This window comes from Pezoporus flaviventris, unplaced genomic scaffold (assembly GCF_033815535.1).
Source record: "Pezoporus flaviventris isolate CSIRO_AGI_PZ_B2104156 unplaced genomic scaffold, CSIRO_AGI_Pfla_v1 ptg000007l, whole genome shotgun sequence".
Taxonomy (NCBI): Eukaryota; Metazoa; Chordata; class Aves; order Psittaciformes; family Psittacidae; genus Pezoporus; species Pezoporus flaviventris.
In genome coordinates, this window is record NW_026892555.1 from 4,763,212 (window position 1) to 4,786,436 (window position 23,225).

Below are 23,225 nucleotides of genomic sequence, written 5' to 3' on the forward strand. Positions count from 1 at the left end.
TTGGGGAAGCATCCATTCTCCCCTTTCTGTCTGCTAGGAGATAAAATGGTTCTGTTCAACCTACCTATTTAATTCCCATAGATTAGAAAACAATCTGAATGAGACATTCTCCTGTCCTACTATTAGCAGTGAGTGCACAAATTTAATAGGCTCTTTCTGCATTTTGATTATGATCATTTTAATTAACATAAACTTTGAATTAATAATTTTTTAATTATGTTAATTATTTATAGCTAGGTTCCAGTGTTACCAAGAAGTTAATCTTCCCCTACATTAATTTTCATAATTACAAAAAACTTTGTGGATGCATAATTACCTCCATGAGAGCTGCAAAGCAGAGATTTCTATTCTGACATTGATTTTGCCATATAGTGAGAAGGATAGTTCCAAGAAGCCTTTGTGTTTGTTTTAGGGTACATACACCTCAAACTAGAGCACATTTTTTAAATCCCCTATTGGCTTTTTATTCCTGGGACTTGCAACCTATTTTAGCTATTGCATTTCAAGCTTTATTTTCAGTCTTGTAACAGAACCACCCCACCATAAGCCTGTAGGACTGGTTTCCTTATACGCTTTCTTTGATTTTCCCATACATCACTTACCTAAGCCTCAATTTTCAGCATGTCATCTGCACAGCTTCCATCAATCCCCAGTTAGAGACCATTCCTCTATGTCACATTTTGCAGAACTGTACATTATACCTCCTCACTCCTAACGTCTTTTTCCTCCACTGCTTTGCTGTACCACTCACTGGATATTCTGCATAATGCCAGCCACTGTTGGCTGCAAGCTACTGAAAGTGTTCAAACTTTATGTGCCTTCCAACACTGGTTATTTGGATCCGTGCATGTTACCTCATCACATCAGCAGCATTTCTTTTCATTATCATGCATTATTTTTTGGGTAGGCTCTCTGAAGTTCTTTTATGGATTTTTTTTCTGGCTTTCTCTTTTCTAGTTTCCTCTGCTGTTAGTCAGCTTGTCAGGTGCAATTATACCCTCTGTGCCTTTCTTCCAGCACTTTCATTCTGCTCTGAGCAATGTTTGCAGATTGCCCCCTGTTGTCATTCTTTTCTAACTCCAGAAATCTTTCCTCTACATTGGACTCTGTTTCCAGTTGGCTGTTCTCTGATAATGCAACATTCTGAAGTGCCATCATCCTACACCTGGTTTGTTCAATTCAATGTCCTGTCTCATTTGTAACCTGATAAATACATCTCCAGATCGACAACATACAGTGTTCAAGAATATAGGTCCATCCTTTTTTGTCTCAAGGCAATCTGATACTATGTGGATATCACAGCTGTGCTTAAATCTTTCCCAGGATTTGAGTTTTAGTCACTCCCTTGTTTTCTCATAACTAAGAAGTCTTTTCTATATTCATCTTCAAATAGATCTTCTTTAAATGCTCAAATTCCACTGGTAGCACCATGTCATGTTTCAGATCCCTGAGCAGAAGGCTGTCAGAAGCCCTAATGTAGAAACAGTTTATTTGTAGCTACATGAATAGTCAGCGTGAAAGACATTTTTGAATTGTATGTTCTGTGTTGCTTTCTGATCCAGGATGATGTAGAGATATCCCAGCCACTCCAGCCAATGAGCCGGCTTCAGTTGGAGCTTGGCTCAGATGCCTCTATACAAATGCCCGTAGCATGGGGAACAAACAAGAGGAATTAGAGATGTGTGCACGTCTACAGGGGTATGGTATAACAGGCATCACAGAAACATGGTGGGATGGCTCCTATGACTGGAGTGTTGGAATGGAAGGTTACAGGCTCTTTAGAAAAGACAGGCCTGGCAGGCGGGGAGGGGGAGTTGCCCTTTATGTTAGGGATAGGCTGGAGAGTATGGAACTGTCTGGGGACAGGTGAGCAGTCCACAGAGAGTTTGTGGGTCAGGGTTAAAGGGGATATAGCTATGGGAGACATTACTGTGGGGATCTGTTACAGACCGCCTGATCAAGGAGAACCTGCGGATGAAGCACTCCACAGACAGATAGGAAAAGCCTCACACTCGCAGGCCCTTGTTCTCATAGGTGACTTCAACCACCCTGACATCTGTTGGAAGGATGGTATGGCCTGGCACAAGCAATCCAGGAGGTTCCTCGATTGTGTGGAAGACAACTTCCTTCTGCAAGTAATAGAGGAGCTGACAAGGAGAGGTGCCGTGCTTGACTTCGTGCTCACCAACAGGGAAGGGCTCGTTGGAAATGTGACACTCCAGGGCAGCCTTGGATGCAGCGGTCACGAGATGCTTGAATTTGAGATCTCAGGACAGGGAGAAGAGCGTGCAGCAAGCTCACTGCCCTGGACTTCAAAAGAGCAGACTTTGGCCTCTTCAGGAACCTGCTTTGGAAGGTTCCATGGGATATAGCCCTAGAGGGCAGAGGGGCCCAAGACTGTTGGTTGATATTCAAGGATCACCCGCTGCAAGCTCAGGAGTGTTGCATCCCAACCAGAAGGAAGTGCAGCAGGAGGGCCAGGAGACCTCCTTGGATGGATAAGGAGCTCCTGAGGAAAATTCAAATGGAAAATGAGGCTTATAAAAAGTGGAAGCAAGGACAGGTGGCATGGGAAGAGTACAGGGATGTTGTCCCGGAAGCTAGGGACCAGGTTAGGAAAGCTAAGTCCCACTTAGAATTAAACTTGGCTAGAGGTATTAAAGATAACAGGAAGGGATTCTACAGGTACATAACGAATAAAAAACACACTAGGGAGAACGTAGGCCCCCTAAGGAAGCTCTCGGGAGAACTGGCTGCACAGGATTTGGAGAAGGCTGAGGTTCTGAATGACTTCTTTGCCTCTGTCTTCACTGGCAAAGGCTCTGACCAAACCACCCAAGTCTTGGAAGGCGGACGCAGGGACTGTGAGAATGAAGACTTTGGGCGCACTGTAGGAGAGGATCTGGATCGAGACCATCTTAAAAATCTGAACATGCACAAGTCCATGGGTCCTGATGAGATCCATCCATAGGTCCTGAAGGAGCTGGTGAATGAAGTTGCGAAGCCACTGGCCATCATATTTGAGAAATCCTGGCAGTCAGGTGAAGTTCCCGATGACTGGAAAAAGGGAAATATAACCCCCATTTTCAAGAAAGGGAAAATGGATGGCCCAGGGAACTACTGACCAGTCAGTCTCAGCTCTGGGCCTGGCAAAATCTTGGAGCAGATTCTCCTGGAAGGCATGCTAAGGCACATGAAAATCAACAAGGTGCTTGGTGACAGCCAGCACAGCTTCACTAAGGGGAAATCCTGCCTGACCAATTTGGTGGCCTTCTATGATGGGGCTCCAGAACTGATGGACAGGGGTAGAGCAGTTGATGTCATCAACCTGGACTTGTGCAAAGAGTTCGACACTGTCCCACACGACATCCTTGTCTCCAAATTGGAGAGACAGCAATTTGATGGATGGACCACTCGGTGAATAAAGAACTGGCTGGATGGCCGCACACAAAGAGTTGTGGTCAATGGCTCAGTGTCCGGCTGGAGACCAGTAACGAGTGGTGTCCCTCAGGGATCGGTGTTGGAACCGGTCTTGTTTAGCATCTTTGTCACTGACATGGACAGTGGGATTGAGTGCGCCCTCAGCAAGTTTGCCGATGGCACCAAGCTGTGTGGTTCGGTTGATACCCTGGAGGGAAGGAATGCCATCCAGAGGGACCTCGACACACTTGTGAGGTGGGCTGATGCCAATCTCATGAAGTTTAACCATGCCAAGTGCAAGGTCCTGCACCTGGGTGGGAGCAATCCCAGGCACAGCTACAGGTTGGACAGAGAAGAGATTCAGAGCAGCCCTGCGAAGAAGGACTTGGGGGTGCTGGTTGATGAGAAAATGAACATGAGCCGGCTTCAGTGTGCGCTAGCAGCCCAGAAAGCCAACCATATCCTGGGCTGCATCAAGAGGAGCGTGACCAGCAGGTCGAAGGAGGTGATCCTGCCCCTCTACTCTGCTCTTGTGAGACCTCACCTGGAGTATTGTGTGCAGTTCTGGTGTCCTCAACATAAAAAGGACATGGAACTGTTGGAAAGTGCAGAGGAGGCCACAAGGGTGATCAGGGGACTGGAGCACCTCCCGTATGAAGACAGGCTGAGAAAGTTGGGGCTGTTCAGCCTGGAGAAGAGAAGGCTGTGTGGAGACCTCCTAGCAGCCTTCCAGTGTCTGAAAGGGGGCTATAGGGATGCTGGGGATGGACTCTTCATTAGGGACTGTAGTGACAGGACAAGGGGTAATGGGTTAAAACTTAAACAGGGGAAGTTCAGATTGGATATAGGAAGGAAATACTTTCCTGTGAGGGTGTTGAGGCACTGGAATGGGTTGCCCAGGGAGGTTGTGAATGCTCCATCCCTGGCAGTGTTCAAGACCAGGTTGGATGAGGCTTGGGTGATATGGTTTAGTGTGAGGTGTCCCTGCCCATGGCAGGGGGGTTGGAACTAGATGATCTTATGGTCCTTTCCAACCCTAACTATTCTATGATCCTATAAATCTGTGCCTTTTATTGCACTCCTTAAAGCAAATGCTGTGTGAATCTTCCTGAACAAAATAGGCCTGGGAATATAAGATCTGTGTAACTGTTATTTATGCAACCCTCTTCCTGCTTGCAGAAGTGGCTGAGAACCATAGTGGAGAGGATGCCAAAAGCATGACCTGGCAATTAGCATCTGTGGAAGAGAAGGGACTTTGGGAACATCCCATAATCTTCTACATTCGCATTGCTGCTCTGTATAAGAAGCAAACTATAAATGGTTCTAATGTCTCCTTATATTTACTCAGTTCTGCAGTAGGACATTTGTGGGTAATTATGAGCTAAGAATCTTCTTCACACTTTATCTTCTCTTGGCTCTCACCTGCAGAAGGTTTGGTTCCTCGGGAAACAAGCTTTCATCTGTGGACTTCAGTACTACTTCACTTCCACTTCAGCTCCACTTCAGTTCATGCTTAATATTCATGTCAGAAAGTCAAGGTAACTGAAGAGTTGTTGTTCACCCAGAAGTGTTTATTGTGGACATAGAAATGGAGCAATCAAATATTTTCCCATTTTCTCTCTCCTCTAGCAAGAGGTACAGGATTTAAGTTATAAGTGAGATACAAGGATGAAATTCAAGTTTGCCTTATAGCTATCATTATGGTGTAGCAGGGTATCTGAATGTGCTTAAGCTATTTATGCCCAGGCACCCAAGTAACTTTCCATCTAGTATTCTGCATAAATAATACAATGAACTGATTGGAGGCAACGGATCAGCCTGAGACAAGGTGATTTGACAGAATGCCTAGTGCCCTTCCCAGCAAAGCATCTGGCCAAGTTCTGAAGGAGCTTTACAGGTGGAAATATGGGATAGTCTCAGAGAGTCCCTTAGGTAGCCCCTGCGAAGACTAAACTGATTGGAATCTACTACTGATATCTTCAGAGTATTAATTAACATCCTGTGTGAAGAATCTGACATTGTCCCAGAGACCTCTCCAGATGGCACCTGCTGCAGAATCAGCAAAACTGAACACAGATAAGGTGCTTTTAAGTGGTTTTCCTGTAGAAACTGTTCCTGCAGGTCCAAAAATGGTCACGTAAGATGGCCTTTTCTATGTGGTTAAGGTAGCTAGCAGGTATTTTGTATGTATATTTTTTAAGGCTCTCAATATGGATAAAACTTGCATATGCTTGAGTGATGACACAGGGTGATGGGCCAGGTGAATCCAGGAATTTAACAGAGAATGATTTGGAGAAATATCACCCATTCCAACTTAAAACACCAGTGCAAGGATCCTTGCAATGCAGATTTGTGTCATCATCTGGACGTTGATAAAAAAATTTGGTTTCTCATGTAAGCAATATTTTATCCAAAGAGTCAAAAATAATCTTTTGTTTCACTTTGTCTGTTGATTTTTTCTTATTTATTCATATTTATTTTATTTTTTAACAAAGCAATGGTTTGCTGATGAGAAGCAAACTATTAAGGGATGATGTCCCCTTTCCAAGCCATAACTTCCCGAACCTTAAATTCTAAGGATGCTGGTCATTTCTATGCCTTCATCACAAGAAAACTGATACCAATTGTTAAACCACAACACTAATACAACCCACCAACAAAAAGGCCCATTGCTATTTCATGTGGAAGGGACCTGTCTGCAAGGCTTGTGCAAAGCAAGATCTTGATTTTGCATGTTACAGGTATCTCCAGGAATCAAAAGCTTCATCCTTCACATTATTGCAGTGCATAGTGCTTCTTGTGATAAGAAGACAAACTAAAACAATTTCAGACTTTATGTGACTGGCATTTAACAAGGTCACAGAATAGATAAATGAGATTTAGGAGGGGTTCAGAGGATGTTTGAAGTTGTGGATATCTCAAGGATTTACTGTTTGTCACATGCAAAAAGCAGTGATGCTCAGTGGCAGAAAGTAAAATGTGCTAGTACAGAGCGGTCAGTGGATTAGGGGAGCATCTCATAACATTGTATGACAATTTCTCTTTCTCTTGATCTGTAGGGTCTACCTGGAAATCCAGGGGAAAGAGGACCTCCTGGAAAACCAGTATGTAACTTCACTTCTACATTACATCTTCTTTTTAACTCAGTTTCCACCTCTACACCTCACCTCAGAAGTGCACTTCAGTGCATTTCCACTGCTGCTCTTTCCAGCTGAGCAGCTTGAAAAAGCACTAAGAACCTCTAAGGGGTTCTGGTAAAAGTATCTGTAATGGCTTTAGAACAGTATGGAAATAACAGGATATCCTGCATGTAAATACCCTCAGCAAGAGCTCATCCCAGGTGTGATGAAGTGCAGTAGAAAAGTAGGGCAGGAAGTATGTGTTTGGCTCAGGAAGGGCAAGGGAAACCAGTAAGAGTCCATAAGCATGTTCAGGAAAAATTCTTATATGTTGATGCTGTTTAAAATTGCCTGAGATAATGAATTTCTCATTTCACAGGGCTCCCCACCCCTGCTCTCTCCAGAGGACATAAATCTCTTAGTAAAGGTAATCAGCCTTTGATGATGGTGGGAGTTTGACTGTATGTTTGATTCAGATGAAATCCCACCTGTGGTGGGAAAGTGTCAGAGCTACAAGTGCAAAAGGTGCCTTTAAATACTCTGTCAAAGCTTGAAACTTGCAGGCCTCCTACTTGCACTGGTACTGGGACACTGGAGCACATGCTGGAGATCAAAATCCTTTTACCGTCCCCAGCAGTGAAATGACCTAGAAAGATATTTAGAACATGGTGTACATTACAAAGCTCTCAGCCTTTTTTCCTCTTTGAGGCATGCATTCCCAAGGAGCAACAAACATTGTCCAGTTGTATTGCCTAAGCCAAAAACTGGAACCCGTTTTAATGAAATGCCTGATTTTTCATGTATACATTCAACAGTGACCGGAGCAGTTTTGAAGTGTGGGTGCAGTCAATTTGCATAGTGCATTTGAAAGGATGCAGGTGATCAACCCCAAATGCACCCATGTTTCAAAAGTGATGATCTCTCTGTCTGCTTTTCCTCTCCATGAAGGGAGTTGTTGTCTGGGAAATAAGTCAGTATCTGATAGCTGTTATTGCAATATCTTTACAGATTTAAATGGGCTGAGCTGGGACATTCTTAAGCAATCTTGGGACATGGCAAGAAATCCTTTCTTATTGATTAGAAGAAACTAAAACTAAAAAATCACCTGGTTTAGCCAACCCCATTTACAAAATGTGCCTTTTAATTTTGCCACTGTAAAATGGCTTCAGTGAAGAGCTGTCGGTCTTAGGCAGCCAAGTGATTTTTCGGGAGGTTTCACTGTATGGTATTGTTTGGGATTTCTGATCAGGACAAGACTAAGAGAATGATTCTTGAGTATAGAATGCCATTTTGATGTTCCTTTGGTTTTGTGCTTTGATTATGTTACAGTTAAAAACACTTGTATGGCTTGCATATTCTTTCTGCTTGGTATTTTTTCATTCTACACTTGGTACAGGTCTATATAAAGCAACACCTTGAAATCCCAGATGAAACTAGGGCTCTTGGTTTAGGTGTTTCTCAGGTACTTATACAGTAAGTAGATAAATATTCATGTAGGAACTAACACTTAGAAAGACAGTTTACCCCACAATTTTGCAATGGATCATTGACAGAATTGGGTGTTGGAACAAGTTCTCCCAACTCTCCACCTGATGATCAGTGTCTTCTGATGTACTGTCTTTTATAGACAGGATTTACTTCCCTTTTGCTGAAGGGAGTCTGAAATGAAAATGTCATACTCAAAGTAATTCACTTCTTGAGGACAGTAGAAATGTAAAGACTACTGAGATGATGCTTCAGAAAGTACAAGAGGGAGGGAGGGAGTAAATCTCCATGACAGAATTTGGCCAGGACACTGTGGCATTTTCTTGGTCTTCACAAACTCCATCAGAGGAGTTCTCCTTGGCCATGCTAGCTGCTGAATACAGTTTCTTTTGCAAAACACCCTTCTGACATTGTACTGCACCTAACAACCCACCCTCTGAGCAGTAGCGTAGCTTTCAGACTCATGTAGACACAGTTTTCTAGTAGTCATGTAGCTTTGAAACAAAGTTGTTCTTGATAGTCTTGCTTTGCAGTTCTCTGAAGTCCCCCTAGGAAGACCTTTTCCTTGGTTTCTTAATCCTGGATGATCAGTTAGGACCTGTCCAACTGGAACTGATAGGAAACAACCCATGTGAGCATGTGTGAGTTCAGCTGCTAACCCCCACTCTGCTCCACAGTGTATTACTAATTTCTTTCCCTGTGTTCTCTGCTAGGATGTGTGTGCTGAATGCCCTCCTGGCCCACCAGGATTGCCAGGCATCCCAGGTTTCAAAGGTGATAAAGGTCTCCGAGGACCACCAGGGAGAGACGGCCAGGATGGGAAAGTGGTAAGAGAGCTGGGGAAGTGACCATGTCTTGGACATGTTGTAACCTTGTTTTCTTATAATATCTTTAGATGTTTGGGATTTTTTTGTCAACAACCTATTAAATATTTTTTAAATGTTTGTAGAGTCAACGGACTGAACTAGTGTTTACCTCTTCTGCATTGCAGGGGAACGCTGGTCCCAGAGGTCCTGCAGGCCCACCTGGGCTTGATGGCCCAAAGGTTAGCCGGTTTTCTTCAGCTGTCTAATGAACACTTATTTGTGACTAATTATTACACTGTAGGATCTTGGTAACATCCGTCTCTGTAAAGGGGTAGGTCTGGCCTGTTGGGTGGACCCTGTACTGGCAACTCACTGGAATGCCACATGAATGCTGAACTGTACAGCTCCTCACATGAACACTGTTTCCCTTAAATAGTGGCTTCTATTATCCCTTTGGTCACACAGACACACGTGAAGGGCCTCATTCTTGATGTTAATTTTCATTATATCAGTGTGCTGTTGACATATAAGTACTTAGAAGTAAATCACCTCACCTAAATCAGGTGAAGAGGAAATTAAAGGCTTGGCAGTAGCTCCCCTGCCTGTTCCACTCCTCTTTGAGTCCTATATGCTTGAACCATTTAAATTAAGGCTGGTTCAATGGGTTGCTGGGCTCCCTACACACTATCTGTCATGGCGATTTTATCCATGGATTCTGCTACCTTAACACGCTATAGGAAGAATTCCTTGTTTCAGCTTCAGACTAATGGTCTAAGGCACAGGCCAACATAAAACTTCTGATGTCTGAAGCATTCCAGTAATGACGCTTTTCAAGCCTGTTCCATGCAGAGGTCTGTCATCAGTCTGCTCACAATGCCAGAGCCTGGTCACAAGCAAAACCTTTACAACTACTTAATGTGAAATAAATCAAAACAAATCAATGAGGGGAGAGTTAAGGTGATTTCATGACGGGCCACAGTTTCAGTCTTCCCTGCATTACTGTTGTACTGTCTAAAATAGCTTCTGCTGGTTTAACATCATTGTATTTGCACTTATTAGAGTGTAGGACAAGCTAATAGAGATTCATGAATTCATTTTATATCTTGTAATTAAAATTGTGTTGGGGAGAGCAATAGAGTCTCAAAAGTAAATATAGGGTTGATCAAAATGGAAGTATGTTCTGGGATAAAATTTGCAGAAGACTTAGTAACCCATAATGACAATAGCTGGCAGAAAAGCCAAGCAGCCTGAAACATCCCATGTCTGCTGCTTTCTTATATGCTGTAAGAAAGCAGAAATTTGGGCAGATTGGATGTTTAGATGAAGTAACCAGAACCGTTTTTAAACTGTACATGTTCATAAAATAAATTAATTGATAGCCTAACTCCTATTCAGTGAAAAGGCAGATTCACAGAGTTTGTAAATGTTAAAAGAAAATATTTTAAGACCCCTGCAAAAGTGCAAACACAGTCTTTATGACTTCTTTCTAAATACATTAGGCAGATCCTTGCAGTGAATGACTGTACCTTCGAAGACGTCGTATATTGTCCTTACCAACACCATCCAAACTAGTATGGGGTCCCATTTTGAAATAGAACGGTAACCTGCAGATATTTGGTCCTGAGCAGCCTCATTCCTTCTGGCAACATGAATTAGGCCTCTTTTAATTAATAAATAGCAGCCCCTCTGTCCCCTACTTATCTCCTAGCTCTCACGCAGCAAACCAGAGTATTACTTCCATGGCTGGCAACTCATTAGTGCTCCATGTGAGACTCATCTTGCCTTACTTTAAGCATAGGTAATACATTTGAGCCTGTACAAGATGTACATTTGAGTTAGCTGCCTCTGTTGTGTTAGCACTAGGGAAGAGAGAGATTGAGAAAGAGGGGAGCACTTTCTGGGCATGAATTTTCTGACTGCACCTTAGAAACGCCATTTTTATTGTGGCTGTTTCTGAAGGGAGAGTTGATGACTAGCTCATACTGTTGGGTCAGATCTGATTTAGTGAAGTTCCTAACAACCTGTCTAATTTCTAAGGATGTGTAAGTCTTTTTCATGTCCATGAGACTACAACATAAAAAAAATGGGTTGTACTGGGTCTGCTCAAAGGCCATTCTTCACATATATTCCTGGCTCCAGCATTGGTAGTAAAAGTCTAGGGAAAAATTTAGAAGGAGGGCAAGTAAACTCAGCCCTAATTTATGAGTTTTATGCTCAAAAATATTCAAGTGCTTTATGAAATAGTTCAGAAAGCTGATAAAATACTGAATCTAAGTGACTTTCAATGGCTTTTTTTTTCATTATCAGGGTGCTAAAGGAGACCGTGGAATGACTGGGGATACGGGAGAAAAAGGTGAACAGGTAAAAAGAGAATTTTCTTTCCAAGTGCATTTACTGTGATTGTCCCTTCATGAATAACTCTTATGATGTCTGTAGAGGAGCATCCTTGTCGGAGGCAGGGAAGGAAGATGGGAGCTCTTCATCGCTGATAAATCTCAAGTGTGCTGTGAGTGAAACTTTAGCAGTCCTCCACAAACTTCCACCCCTATCTCCAATAAAAGCCTTGTGTGATGTGTTTCATCACCTTTACATTGGATGCATTCAATTCTCTACATTACCTAACCCTTAGTCATTTCCCCAGATAATGCCTAAATGAGATCCTGGACATCAGGTGCCGTTGGGTTGAAAAAGCCAGTTTCTATTTGTCTTAGAAGATGATTATTCTATAATTGTGTGAATGTAGGGATGACCTTTTAGGAGGGACTGAGATGCCACAGGAAAGAGAATGGTCTAAATTAAAGCAAACTTTTATAGCTAATTTTAACAATGGTTATGTCAACAGTTTAAGGTGCAAACCAGCAACTCTTGAATGAGATTTGTAGAATATTTTAAGCAGGTTTGGTTTCCTGTCTGATTTCCTGCCTTGTACAATTCCACAGTATCTGTTCTCATCTTCCATTAGCACAGATTGAAGTACTTATTAGAAAAAGTACACCTTAAATATAACTATTTCTGATGTTCATGCCTTGAAAACCAAGGTTTTGTTTTAAACAACCATTGTTCTTTATTTCCTTATAATGAGCTTTCTGTGTATTGATTGATGTTACCTCACAATGTTCAAGCACCAGTTAGCTTTTAGACAACTAGAGATGTGAATAATGCATAAAGAAAGCCTCTCCTTTTGCTCTGCAGGGTCACCCTGGAATGCCTGGCTTCTCAGGGGCTCCTGGAAACCCTGGTCCACCTGTAAGTTGCTCTGGGACAAAGATTGGGCAACCTGGTATAGTGTGAGGCATCCCTGCCTATAGCAGGGGGTTGGAACTCGATGATCTTAAGGTTCTTTCCAACCCAAACCATTCTGTAATTCTGTGGTTCTGTACCTTCCTTTGTAAAGGTGGTTGCAAGCTCCATGTGGAAGAAAGGACCATTCCCATCTGTCTGTGCATTGCATTTGCATTTTCCAGTGGGTTCCTAATGATCCCCTGAGTGTCATAGTTCCCCACTCATGATAACTGTTATTTAATACATCAACCACTTTTCACTGATTGCTTCAACATTCTCTGTAAATTAATGTTAATCTTCACTCACGCTATACAAGACAATGATGATGAAATCTCTTCCACAGGGACTACTTAGTATGTGTATAGGTGTTTTTTTATATGTGGAATAAATTGGCAGGCTAGAACTAGGAGATCTTAAGAGTATTATAGTTCTCAATTTTACACAGTGGTATGAGACTGGATTTTCTCCATTTTTCATATCCTGCAGTTTACTTTTGAATTAATAGGTTTTACATGTGTTCCTCTCCACCACAGTCATCCTTGTTCTTCGCTCTACTCTTTTCACTAAAACAACTGTGCTTCTTCGTATTTAAAAAAGGATTACAGTGCAGGAGCAGGGCTGAAATAACTTGGCTGTCCTGGTTTTGATATCACTGCTTACACCCTCCAAGAGCCAGGACTTTTCCTGAGTGAAGGAGTTTTCTTTCCAAACTGCTTTCCTTTGCCCACACTCATCACTACTCATATTGCTGCTTACTGTGCAGTTTGGCTCTGCCATGCTGAGGGTGTGCAGCCTTCATCTGTTCTGGGGATCAGCACAGTCTCTTCAAAGCTGAATTTATACTTCACTGACTAAATGACAGGAAGTACCAGAAAAGAGGATTAGATTAAAATCCTGTTTTCAGACTGCGGCAGTGCCTAAAGGATGCTGAATGCTTTGCCACTGGCACAACCTGTGGACCTCTTTTTGCACTCCTGAGAGCACTATTTCAAGACAAGCTAATAACACAGACACATTTATTGTGTCTGTATTAACCTCATACTGCCACAGCCATAGGGTTATTCCAGTCAGATTGAAACACTTAAAATTGTCCCATGTGTCCCTCTAGTCAAAGGAAATGTGCAAGGTAAAACCAAGCCTGTCAAAGCAGACCTCAGTGTGGTATTCCTCAGATACTTTTCTGCAAGTTTTGCTGACTTTTCACTTTGCATTGCTCTGTGGCTCCAGCAGTTTGCCTGCCGTAAAGCGTGCTTCAAACTGCTCTTCAAAGTTATTTTTACATCACAAGATTGGCTTTTTCCTATTTGTCCCCTATTTTCAGAAGGAAGGGCCAGGACCAAACTCAAATATCTGACTATTTCTGGCTTTGGGGGCTGATTCAATGAGAGGTTAGCACTGCTTTTCTGTGATGAATGATGGAATTAATGCTGAACTGAGTGAACTTCAGTATTGCCAGCTGTGGTAGGGAGTGTGCTGAAAACTGTACAAAATGTGTTAATCACATTGTTTCTGTTTTATTTTGTTTAGGGCCCAGATGGAGCACCAGGACCAATAGGACCAGCAGGAAACCCAGGAGACACAGTAAGCTCTAAACTGTGTGTTTCACCACCACCTTCAGCTATATTTAGCTTTTAGAAGTAAAGCTGAGCTGGAAATCATATAATGTCCTTTGCAAGCTCCCCAAAACATTCAGCCTGAATCAATTCTATGCTTGCAAGTAAGACCTCCACAGATAACCACAGATTACTCTGGTCCTACAGTTTTGTTTACTCATCAAATGAAATTCCAGATTAGCCAGAGCATAATCCAGCTCATGGGACCTCTAATGAGGTTTCTATTACCTGACTTTCCTTGCTGTTAACACCCCTTCATCTCTAGAAAAGGATGACTAAATGTATTAGGATGCTTCATGACCCAGGCCAAGACTTGAACTCCGTGTGGAGATTGTCAAAATGAAACCAGCAACTAAGGATGCAAAGAAAAGCAAAAAAGGATGTCACAGCACAGACTGTTGAGATGCAAGGACCTGAGAACATTCCCTGGCACCACTGAAAATACCAGTATAGATAAAACCCTTGAGAAGTCTATGAAGAATTTTGCTATCACTCTTCCATTTGAAGGGTTCTCAGATGCTACTTTATGGATACTCAGATCCTACTTTATGGATACCATGGATCCTACTTTATGGATACCTTACCTACTTTATGGTAATGCATCAGAAAACCCTAGGAGGGACAAGTAATCTGATTGATGTTAAATTCAGTTTGGAAAGGAAAAAAAATTAACCTTCCCTGAATAGCCCATGCTGTTGAGCTGGAACAGTTTAAGACTCTGTAATTCTGTCATTAATTTTTAGAACAGGTCTAGAATGAGCAAGATGCCTTTTGCAGATCCATTTCAACCTGAACTTCATAATAAGTGAACAATGGTGGTCCTTCTGATGGCTGATATAAAATCAGTGAGCAGTCTTAACAATGTGGCCAGAGACTACATGGACAAGCTGGCTGAAGTACCCTTTCTCTTCATGATCAAGTTGAGACACTGTGAAAGACCTTGATGCTACAGTCCAGTCCTGTAAAGGGATGTTTTGGGACTGTCAGCAAAGCACTTCTTATAACTACTGATTTGATAGGTATAAAATATAGATCTTTTACTTCTTGGCTGGACACCTCATGCAGGAAGTTAAGGATTAAATATAATAATACATTAGAAAAAAACAAAACCAGTGATTTCAGTGGTTTCTCCATCTGTAACAACTCGTAACTAGTACTGGGTGTTTCATGTGAAAAGAAAGCCCTCCGATGTAAACTAGAAGGAATCCAAGGAACTTCATACTATGTGACATGGGCTGCAAGACCTGCTTCTCACAGCTGTCTATTGTCAAACTCTGTATTTGATAAATCTTCAACAGATGGAAGCATCTGAGCAGCTTGCCTTGACCCACAGTGCTTGTTTTCTTTCCAGGGTAAAGATGGCCCTCCAGGTCCACAGGGCCCACCAGGATTGCCTGGACTTCCAGTGAGTTCTATTCAGCTCCTTCTAGATCAGTATTTTATAGGTTTAAACACATAGGCATGTAAAACACATAGGTGTGTAAAACAAAGAGGTGACATTTTTGAGGTGCTTTGAAAGCTATGTATACTTGTAACGGCATCTGTCAAGTTGATGCTATGCCCTTGGTCCAGGACAGTGTAAAAGCTGTATTTGATCACTTCAAAGCTAAGTGCTAATTACCAACATGAATCAGGTCTGTTCCTCATCTGCCTCTTAACTGGAAGAAATACTCTTTAAATGCAGAGCACATAAATCAACTAATAGCTCCAGTGTAAGGGCACGAAAATCAGAGATTGGAATACTATCTTTATCTGAATTCAGTCAAAATAATTCCTTTGAAATAACTCAAGATCAAGTGCATCTTGGGCACAGACTGTGTATTATTACAGTATTTATGGGGGGGGGTGTGGGGGTGTGGGGGTGTTAATCTGTCATATAGATTGGGCCAGAGCTATTTCTAGTGTGAAGCAGCCTAGCTGAATGAAGATAATGGCATTCTAATGATTTAGAACAGCTCTCCATGGAATCCTGTTTTAAGCTGTTGGAGTGCTCACCTGGCTAAGAAGGAGGAAATCCCTTACACTTGCCATACTAGAAAAGTAAACAGTTTGTGCTGTTTCAGTGGTGTATTGAGAAGAGGTATATGGCTGAGCTATAGAAATAGGATAGGTTTTGGAGGGGTAGGCAAACTTAAATATGCCATGTGGAAGCAGAATTGTCACTGTAAATATTCCTTATCAACTCCTTCCTTATACCCTGTTTTGCATTTCATTCACAGGGCATTGCTGGGAATGATGGCAAGGATGGCAAGCCAGGATCTCTTGGGGAACCGGTAATGTAATGCAAAACTGTTTTGCTCAGGCAATCAGAGCCTGCATCCAGTTATTGTTTTTGGAGCTGCTATCCATGGATTCCTCAGGGAGGGCAGGGAGCCTGTTTGCACATCTTCTTTTAACACCAGGACTAAATTGTCTTGAGCGATTTATAACAGTCACACACTTGCAATCTTGAAAAGAAACTGGGTTCTTTTACTTTTACAGCTACCATAAATACACTAAAACTTAGTGATTCCACTTTTACAGCTACGGTAAATATTGTAGAGGAAGAAGGTTGTCTGGTGCCATTAAACCTAGTGATCCATTTTTTAAGTAGAAAATTATGGGGCATAGAAAGTTTAGAGGAGGTGTCCTTACAGAAGCCTTTTCTCAACACTTCTGTTGTCCAGCATGAGAGGGTTTATATTTTACTTTGCTTAGTCTGTACTTGTGTTTGCTGAGGGGAAAAACAGATGAGCCATGAAGTTGTTAGCCAAAAGGAACTGTTAATAAATTGGGCAATGAAAGTTATTCCTTGCAACTGTGTTTGTTATATGAAGAATATGCTTCCAGTATCCAGCATTGCCAGCCTCCTTCTGTGACTTGTCAAACAGGAGTTATTAGTTCTGGGAAGAGCCAAGTTCCCAGTCATTAGGATAATGGGTGCATGGAGCTGTGCATGTCACAGCAGTTTCAGACAGTTGTGTGTTTGCATTGAAACACCTGATTTCTACATGTAGATGCTGATTTTGTATGCTCTAGGTATTGATGCAGTTCTGTGAATTACCCATCATTAAAACACTGCAAAGGGGCACCAATCCAAAGGTGTAAGCTACCTTTGAACCTCAAAGGCTGTGTTTGTGGCAGTGCAGGTAGAAGTATGTATGGGAATTTACCACTACTGTCTTTCTTTCATGCTCAGACTCCAGCACTGCTGGAGAAACGCTGGGCAATCACAGTCCTCAGTGCTGTTAAATCTAAGGGAGAAGAGTGAGAGGTTTCCAACAACAGAGAGATGGACCTGAGATTCTCCTAACATGAATGTGATTGTTTCCCATAGGGAAAGCCTGGAGAACCAGGTCTTCCAGGCCAGGAGGGTGCCAGAGGCTTACCAGTAAGTACTGATCTGAAGGGCTCAATCTAGTCACTCTTCTATACTGTATTTGGGAAACTTTTGGTGGCCAGATGAGCTCCTTTACTGATGCAAACACATAACCAAAGAGCTGGTCTAGCTGCAAATAGTCATGGCATTGTGACTGAACAAATAAATAAATGACCACAAAAAAAAATCCAACACAGGCATTTCCATGTCCTTCACAACTGGAGAACAGTAGGTCCCTTATCTAGAAGTTAAATCACATAACTTCATAACACCCCTTCTAACAGAAAGCATAGCCACAGCTGTAGCCCTTGTGTTCTGTTATGTGTCCTCTGAAAGGATGGGAACAATGAAAGTTAGGGTTAAATGATTTATTAGCTGCTCACACCAGGAATAGACACACTATAGTCTTGGTCTTGCAGCCTAAGGAGCTGTAGAAAGCTCCTCCTGTGATGTAGCCCTTCTTAATCACTCCCTGGGACATTGCAGCTCCATGCTGACCAGTCCACTGTAATCTTAGGCAAAATTAGGAAGCATATTAAGTGAACATTCAAGATAAAGTTTTCTTAGTGTTTCATGTGTCACAGTAATGGATAATTATTGATTTCATTCTCTTTTGTAGGGTTTCAAAGGACAAAGAGGAGATACAGGTCCTCCAGGACCCCGGGTAAGTAATGTGTACCTCATACATGTTGTTTTGGAGAAAGGCTGTTTTCGACCATGAGCCACATGCCCATGGCATAAAATCACAGCAGCTGGCTTCATTCCTCTGCTGGAGTTGTAATTTCAGGTAAGATGATGCTGATGGTAGAGCTGAGTCCTCTGGTGCTCCCCTTGAGATAGTCCTTTGTGAGGAATTTTCAATGATGCTCCCATACCACATTCCTCTGGTACAGATGCTGGCATATACAAGGTGAGGAACCCTACTGCACTTGTTGGAGAAGTATAAGCACTCCTCCAAAAATGCCTAAGAAGTGCAAAATAAGTTCAGAAACAAAACTTATAGTAACGAGTATAGAAATGTCTCTAGTCCTTTTACTTAGTTGCCTGTGGATCATAACACTCAAAACTCAAACCCCAAAACTTCCTGCATGAAGTGTTGGTCCCCTCTCTGGTCTGAGTGAAACAATACTAAAAGCTCTTGGTGTACAAATTGGATACAAATCTGAATGTTCTTCTGCCTAATTCTGGCTTTTTACAGAGAAATAACATGCTCTGCTTGCAGGAGCTTAGCTAAAATATCTAATGCTGGAGTTCCTCATTGTGGTAGTTTCTATATCAGGAATAGGCTGGTATCTTCATGACTGCACAAGCAGTAGCAGATATTCTGGAAAGCAATGTACTACCTTGTGCATCATTTACAGAAGATGCTTCTGAGTAATGTTTATGACTTGTGTGTCACATACGATGAACAAGGCTCCTGCTGGCTTTAAAAAAGCTTTCCAGGAGCTCAGTCCAATATTGCAGAAACCCCTTGACTCTTACAGTGGTGTTACTGGTCCGCCTTTGACCTTGAGCTGAAATCTCTTTCCTTTCTGCTGAATTACAGGGGGAGCCAGGTGTGATAGGCCCTGCTGGTCGTGAGGGGCCACCAGGGAAGGATGTAAGTGTACCATTTCAAACAGAAAATAATCTCCTTCTGCCTGACAAATGAAGATTTTAATTCACAGTGACCCTGACCTAACCCAGCTGCAGAAACTGCAATAAAGGGTGAATTATTGCAGCAGTGCACAGGGAATGATTTGTGCAAAGACTGTGAGGGTAACGAAGAATTTGAAGGCCTTTGTCTCTGCTCAGCTGCTGGCACTTAAATGTCAGCTATGTCTTTGGAAAAGCAGAGAAAGCTGAATTGTTTGAATCCCAGGCTGTGCCACATAACCATGGAGCTGCTTTCTGCCACCCTTCTCTTAGCAGTGCTTCATCCTACAGGTCCCACTGGGCCAGGTTCTGTCACGCTTCCTCTATAGAAGCTGAGCCTTACTGAGTGCATAGCTCCATTGAAATATGTGAAATACCCATGGAATAAGATGATGCTGCTCAGATAGAAGAGAAATGGTACAGACAGATCCTGACAGTACTGGGGTCAGATGCAGTCACGTAGCCCAGTCCTGGGAGAGTGCAGCTGACGTGGGATCCTGCAGCAGTTGCTGAGCAATGTGCCATTGCCATGGGACTTGGGAAAGTGGTTTCTCACTTGCACCTCCTTGTACCACTGGAAAACTGTTGTGCTGTAGTTGGTAGCCTACAAAGTCAAATGGAAGACAGACCTAAGGAAACCCTTCAGAGAAGACAGAAGCAGGTCTTAAGCCTCCCTCAAGAGAGAACATAATGGTCAATCTTGAGAAGTACTGGAGAATCTCTGTCCTTATGAAATCCAGCTTCAAGATAACCTGATAATAATGGGTCTGCCTGTAATCAGACAGTATTCAGTAACAGATGTTGAAAATTTAACGTAGTGAGACTCCTTTAATGCTGTTTCCCTTAATTTGTGTGCAGTGTGATTTAATATTTTCAAATGCTTATTTGATTGCCTGCATGTCAGATCTTTCTTACTCACTAGAATACTGTTATTCACTGCAGGGTGATACTGGCCCCATAGGACCACAGGGCCCTCGAGGACCCAGAGGGCAGCCGGTGAGTTTTCTCTCCTGACAAGATGTTTCTGGAGGTACACTGTGTATAGTGGGAATGTCCTGCAGTCCAGACTTCTGGTTTGGAAGAAGAGTCTTCAGCAAGATTCTTCGGTAACATGGTCTAGTGTGAAGCACCCCTGCCCATGCCAGGGGGTTGGAACTGAATGATTTTATGGTCCTTTCCAACTCAAACCATTCTATGATTCCATGATTAAAACACATCACTTACTTTGAGAAAGACAAAGCAGAATGACATTACTAGAAAGTGATGCAGACTTAGTGCAGTGGAGTGATGACTAGGTGGGAAGACTGACTAGGTTGCTGACTAGGTGGGAAGAACTGTTTAATGGATTTTGCCAGGACTGCAGTGTCAGAAGTGCTTATCACACACACACACACACACAGTATGTTAGAGATTGGAAGGGACCTTGAAAGATCATCTAGTCCAATTCCCCTGCCGGAGCAGGAACACCTAGATAATGTTACACAGGAATGCGTCCAGGCGGGTTTTGAATGTCTCCAGGGAAGGAGACTCCACAACCTCCCTGGGCAGCCTGTTCCAGTGTTCCGTCACCCTCACTGAGAAGAAGTTTCTTCTCAAGTTTAAGTGGAACCTCTTGTATTCCAGTCCTGGCTCTGGCATCTCATTTGCTTCTCACATGGCTTCAGTTTTTGAAGTCAGACACTAATTGTAAGTGCCCAGGTTGAGGTATGTGGGATCCAGTTGTGACACTATTCATTTTTGTAATGCTTTCTGTATTTTTTTCTGGGAAAAACTCAACCCCCAACAGAATTTTAGGAATAATATTGTTTAATTAAACACCTGTAGAGTTTAATTACAACTTCAGTGGAGAAACTGCACTTTAGTTGACATTTCAGAACGTGTCAATTGGGATGGCTGAAAAATTACTTTTGTTAATCCCACTATCTTTTCAGTTGTCTTGTTCCGAATTTGAATGCAGGTCTTTAATGATAAATTTTGAATTTAATTTGAATGCTGAACCCAGGCACATCCTTAATATGTTGCAATTGGTAATTTATTTTTCCTCCTAGCAAGACCTGCTAGTGAGACAGATTCTACAACATAATCAGGGCAAAAATGCTGATTCAGCCAGCAATGCCAGGAGCTGGAGCGGCAGATCCCTCTGAGCTTAGGGTAGGAGTTTAAATAAGACTGCAGGAACATATGGAGAGCTCCTGTGTCTACTTTGTAGTTTATCTCATTATTCCTGTACTGCTGGCATCACTCGCTAACGTGTCATGCCCCTGCACAACACTAGCAATGGATAAAAAGATTTGAGGAGACCTAAACCATTGTAACTTGAGGGCACATTCTTCTTTGGAGAAGAGATACCTGGGGGTTTGCATGTGGGAGAGCAAAGTATCAGTTTCTCTTGATTTTCCACTGCTTTGTTTCTTAAAGACCCATCCCTGGCTGTGTTCAAGGCCAGGTAGGACAGGGCTTGTAGCAACTTGCTTTAGTGGTAGGTGTCCCTGCCCATGACAGGGGGCTGGAACTGGATGAGCCTTAATGTCCCTTCCAACACAAACCAGTCTGTGATTAACAACAAGGATGAGGCATGATTTTGAATATTGCTAGTATAAGGGGTGGTCTTTATGCCAGCTCCAATGCAGGGAAAAATATCTCTGTATGGTGAGTTGGGAGGAGAGAAGAGCAGGCTGCAGAATTTCATCTCACCAAATTTTAGTTAGCGTAGATGGTCAGCTCAGCTACTTTGATAAGGAAGAATGGGAAACGGGTCTTCTTAAAGGACAATTTAGCTCATTCTGAGTTGTCTGGTATCAGATGCCTCAAAGTTTTCGAATAAATGTTTTTCTCCATTCCCCAAAAGAGGGGAAGCCTGAGATGATTAAAAATAGGTGCCTGGCCTCTGGGCCCTGATTCAAATGGTAGCCCTGAGAAGAGGATGGTTATTTGCAGGGTCTACCTCAGTCACTGGAGCAAAGAGGTTTTCTAATACAGGAAGGTGCTGGGTGACTTGGAGATAGTCATCAGTGCAGAGGACTTTAATATTGATCAGTGAGTAGCCAACAGGTGTTTCAAACATGGACTAAAGGGGCTTGTCTGACCACTGGTGGCTTATAGCTGCCATAGTGGGTGGTTCCAACCACCCAGGAGGATGCTGCATATGATAGCACTAAGGGTGAAGAACAGGAGGAGGAATGATGATTTGGTCATCTTCAAACTAGGGTTTTGGGTCCACATGTCTCAATTTTTGCCCTGAGATGGGGTCATTCATGCCATCAGGGGTGCAGAAGCTGCAGGGTCAATTGGAAATAAGCATTCCACAGTCTGCCAAGAGAGGAGGTTGGACAATGGTAAAGAAATTCCTTCTGATGTAGCAGTAGGTGGATGTTTTTAATTGTAGTATGCATTACTTCAATAACCTTTTTCTTTATCACGTAGGGCAAGAATGGATCACCCGGATCTGCAGGAGAACCTGGCCCAGCAGGTAACCCAGTAAGTACCAAAAATGGAAACTCATGCAGCAAGCAGTTATGTCAAGGAGAGGTGACTGATAAAGTAAGGATGGAGTGGATTATGCATAGGTGCTCACCATCCCTGAAGTTTCCATGTCTGAAAATCACCGACTGGCCATGACACTGGAGGGGGATTGGCTATGTTGGACAGAGCCTTGGGTGACATGGTCTAGTGTGAGACATCCCTGCCCATGGCAGGGGTTTGGAAGTAGATGCTTTCCAAGATCCTTTCCAACCCAAGCCATTCTGTGATTCTATGATTCTGCATTCCTGGAATCATTTTTCCCAGCAAAAGTTCAGTGTTCACACACACAAAAAAAGGAAAAGATTGATTACCTGATGTGGAAAAAAAAAAAAAAGATTGGCACGCCTCATCTTCACCAGTACATTTAATTTTGCCAAGCAGAGAGTGTGCAGCCAGCACAAGGAAGGAGAGGGCCTCGGGGAGATGGCAGACTGCCACTGAGGAATAGCAGCAGCAGAATAATCCTCCCCAGGCACCTGGGGAAAGAGCAGACAGTGGGTAGTAAACCAAGATCACGAAGCAGAATGAAATCTCCCCAGGGCCATCCTGTGTGGAAGAACAGTATGATAATGAAGAGCTGTAAGGAGGACAGTGAAGAATTGGTTTTGTTTTGATTTGTTTTCTTTTTTTTTCCTCTGTTCTGCTTCTGAAATTGTTCAGGATTCAGCAAATCCATGCAAATGTACCTCTGTGTCCAGTGGCATCTACTGCAGCAGAGGGCTCTTCCCTCTCTCCATCTACTTAGCCATTACAGCTTGCTCGGCTGTTAGATTTAGACAGGAATAAAGGCATAGCAGGAGAAACCTGAAAAATCACAGCAGGACTTCAGCCTTCTTTGTGGCCCTTGAAATGCCACAAAGCAACTTCAGCCTTGCCACAGACTTGTGCCCTGAGCATGTATTGCTGTGCTGCAGGGATGTCTCCTCCTAAGTGGTGACAGAGAAACCAACACTATTCTGCATGTAGTGGTGACAACTCACATAGT

At 42.7% G+C, this 23,225-nt stretch overlaps 1 protein-coding gene across 6 annotated transcripts in view; it reads left to right on the plus strand.

Moving 5' to 3' along the window:
- COL22A1 (collagen type XXII alpha 1 chain) overlaps positions 1-23,225 on the plus strand; it is a 222,257-nt gene that overhangs the window by 187,212 nt on the left and 11,820 nt on the right. For 5 of the 6 annotated variants that reach the window (XM_061447681.1, XM_061447685.1, XM_061447683.1 and 2 more), the window contains 14 exons: positions 6,480-6,524; positions 6,919-6,966; positions 8,738-8,851; positions 9,016-9,069; positions 11,138-11,191; positions 12,023-12,076; positions 13,640-13,693; positions 15,077-15,130; positions 15,945-15,998; positions 17,042-17,095; positions 17,703-17,747; positions 18,630-18,683; positions 19,661-19,714; positions 22,142-22,195. In XM_061447681.1, the coding sequence (XP_061303665.1) occupies positions 6,480-6,524; positions 6,919-6,966; positions 8,738-8,851; positions 9,016-9,069; positions 11,138-11,191; positions 12,023-12,076; positions 13,640-13,693; positions 15,077-15,130; positions 15,945-15,998; positions 17,042-17,095; positions 17,703-17,747; positions 18,630-18,683; positions 19,661-19,714; positions 22,142-22,195 (792 nt within the window). The remainder of the gene's footprint in view (positions 1-6,479; positions 6,525-6,918; positions 6,967-8,737; positions 8,852-9,015; positions 9,070-11,137; positions 11,192-12,022; positions 12,077-13,639; positions 13,694-15,076; positions 15,131-15,944; positions 15,999-17,041; positions 17,096-17,702; positions 17,748-18,629; positions 18,684-19,660; positions 19,715-22,141; positions 22,196-23,225) is intronic. The other variant, XR_009742416.1, reaches the window with a different exon arrangement.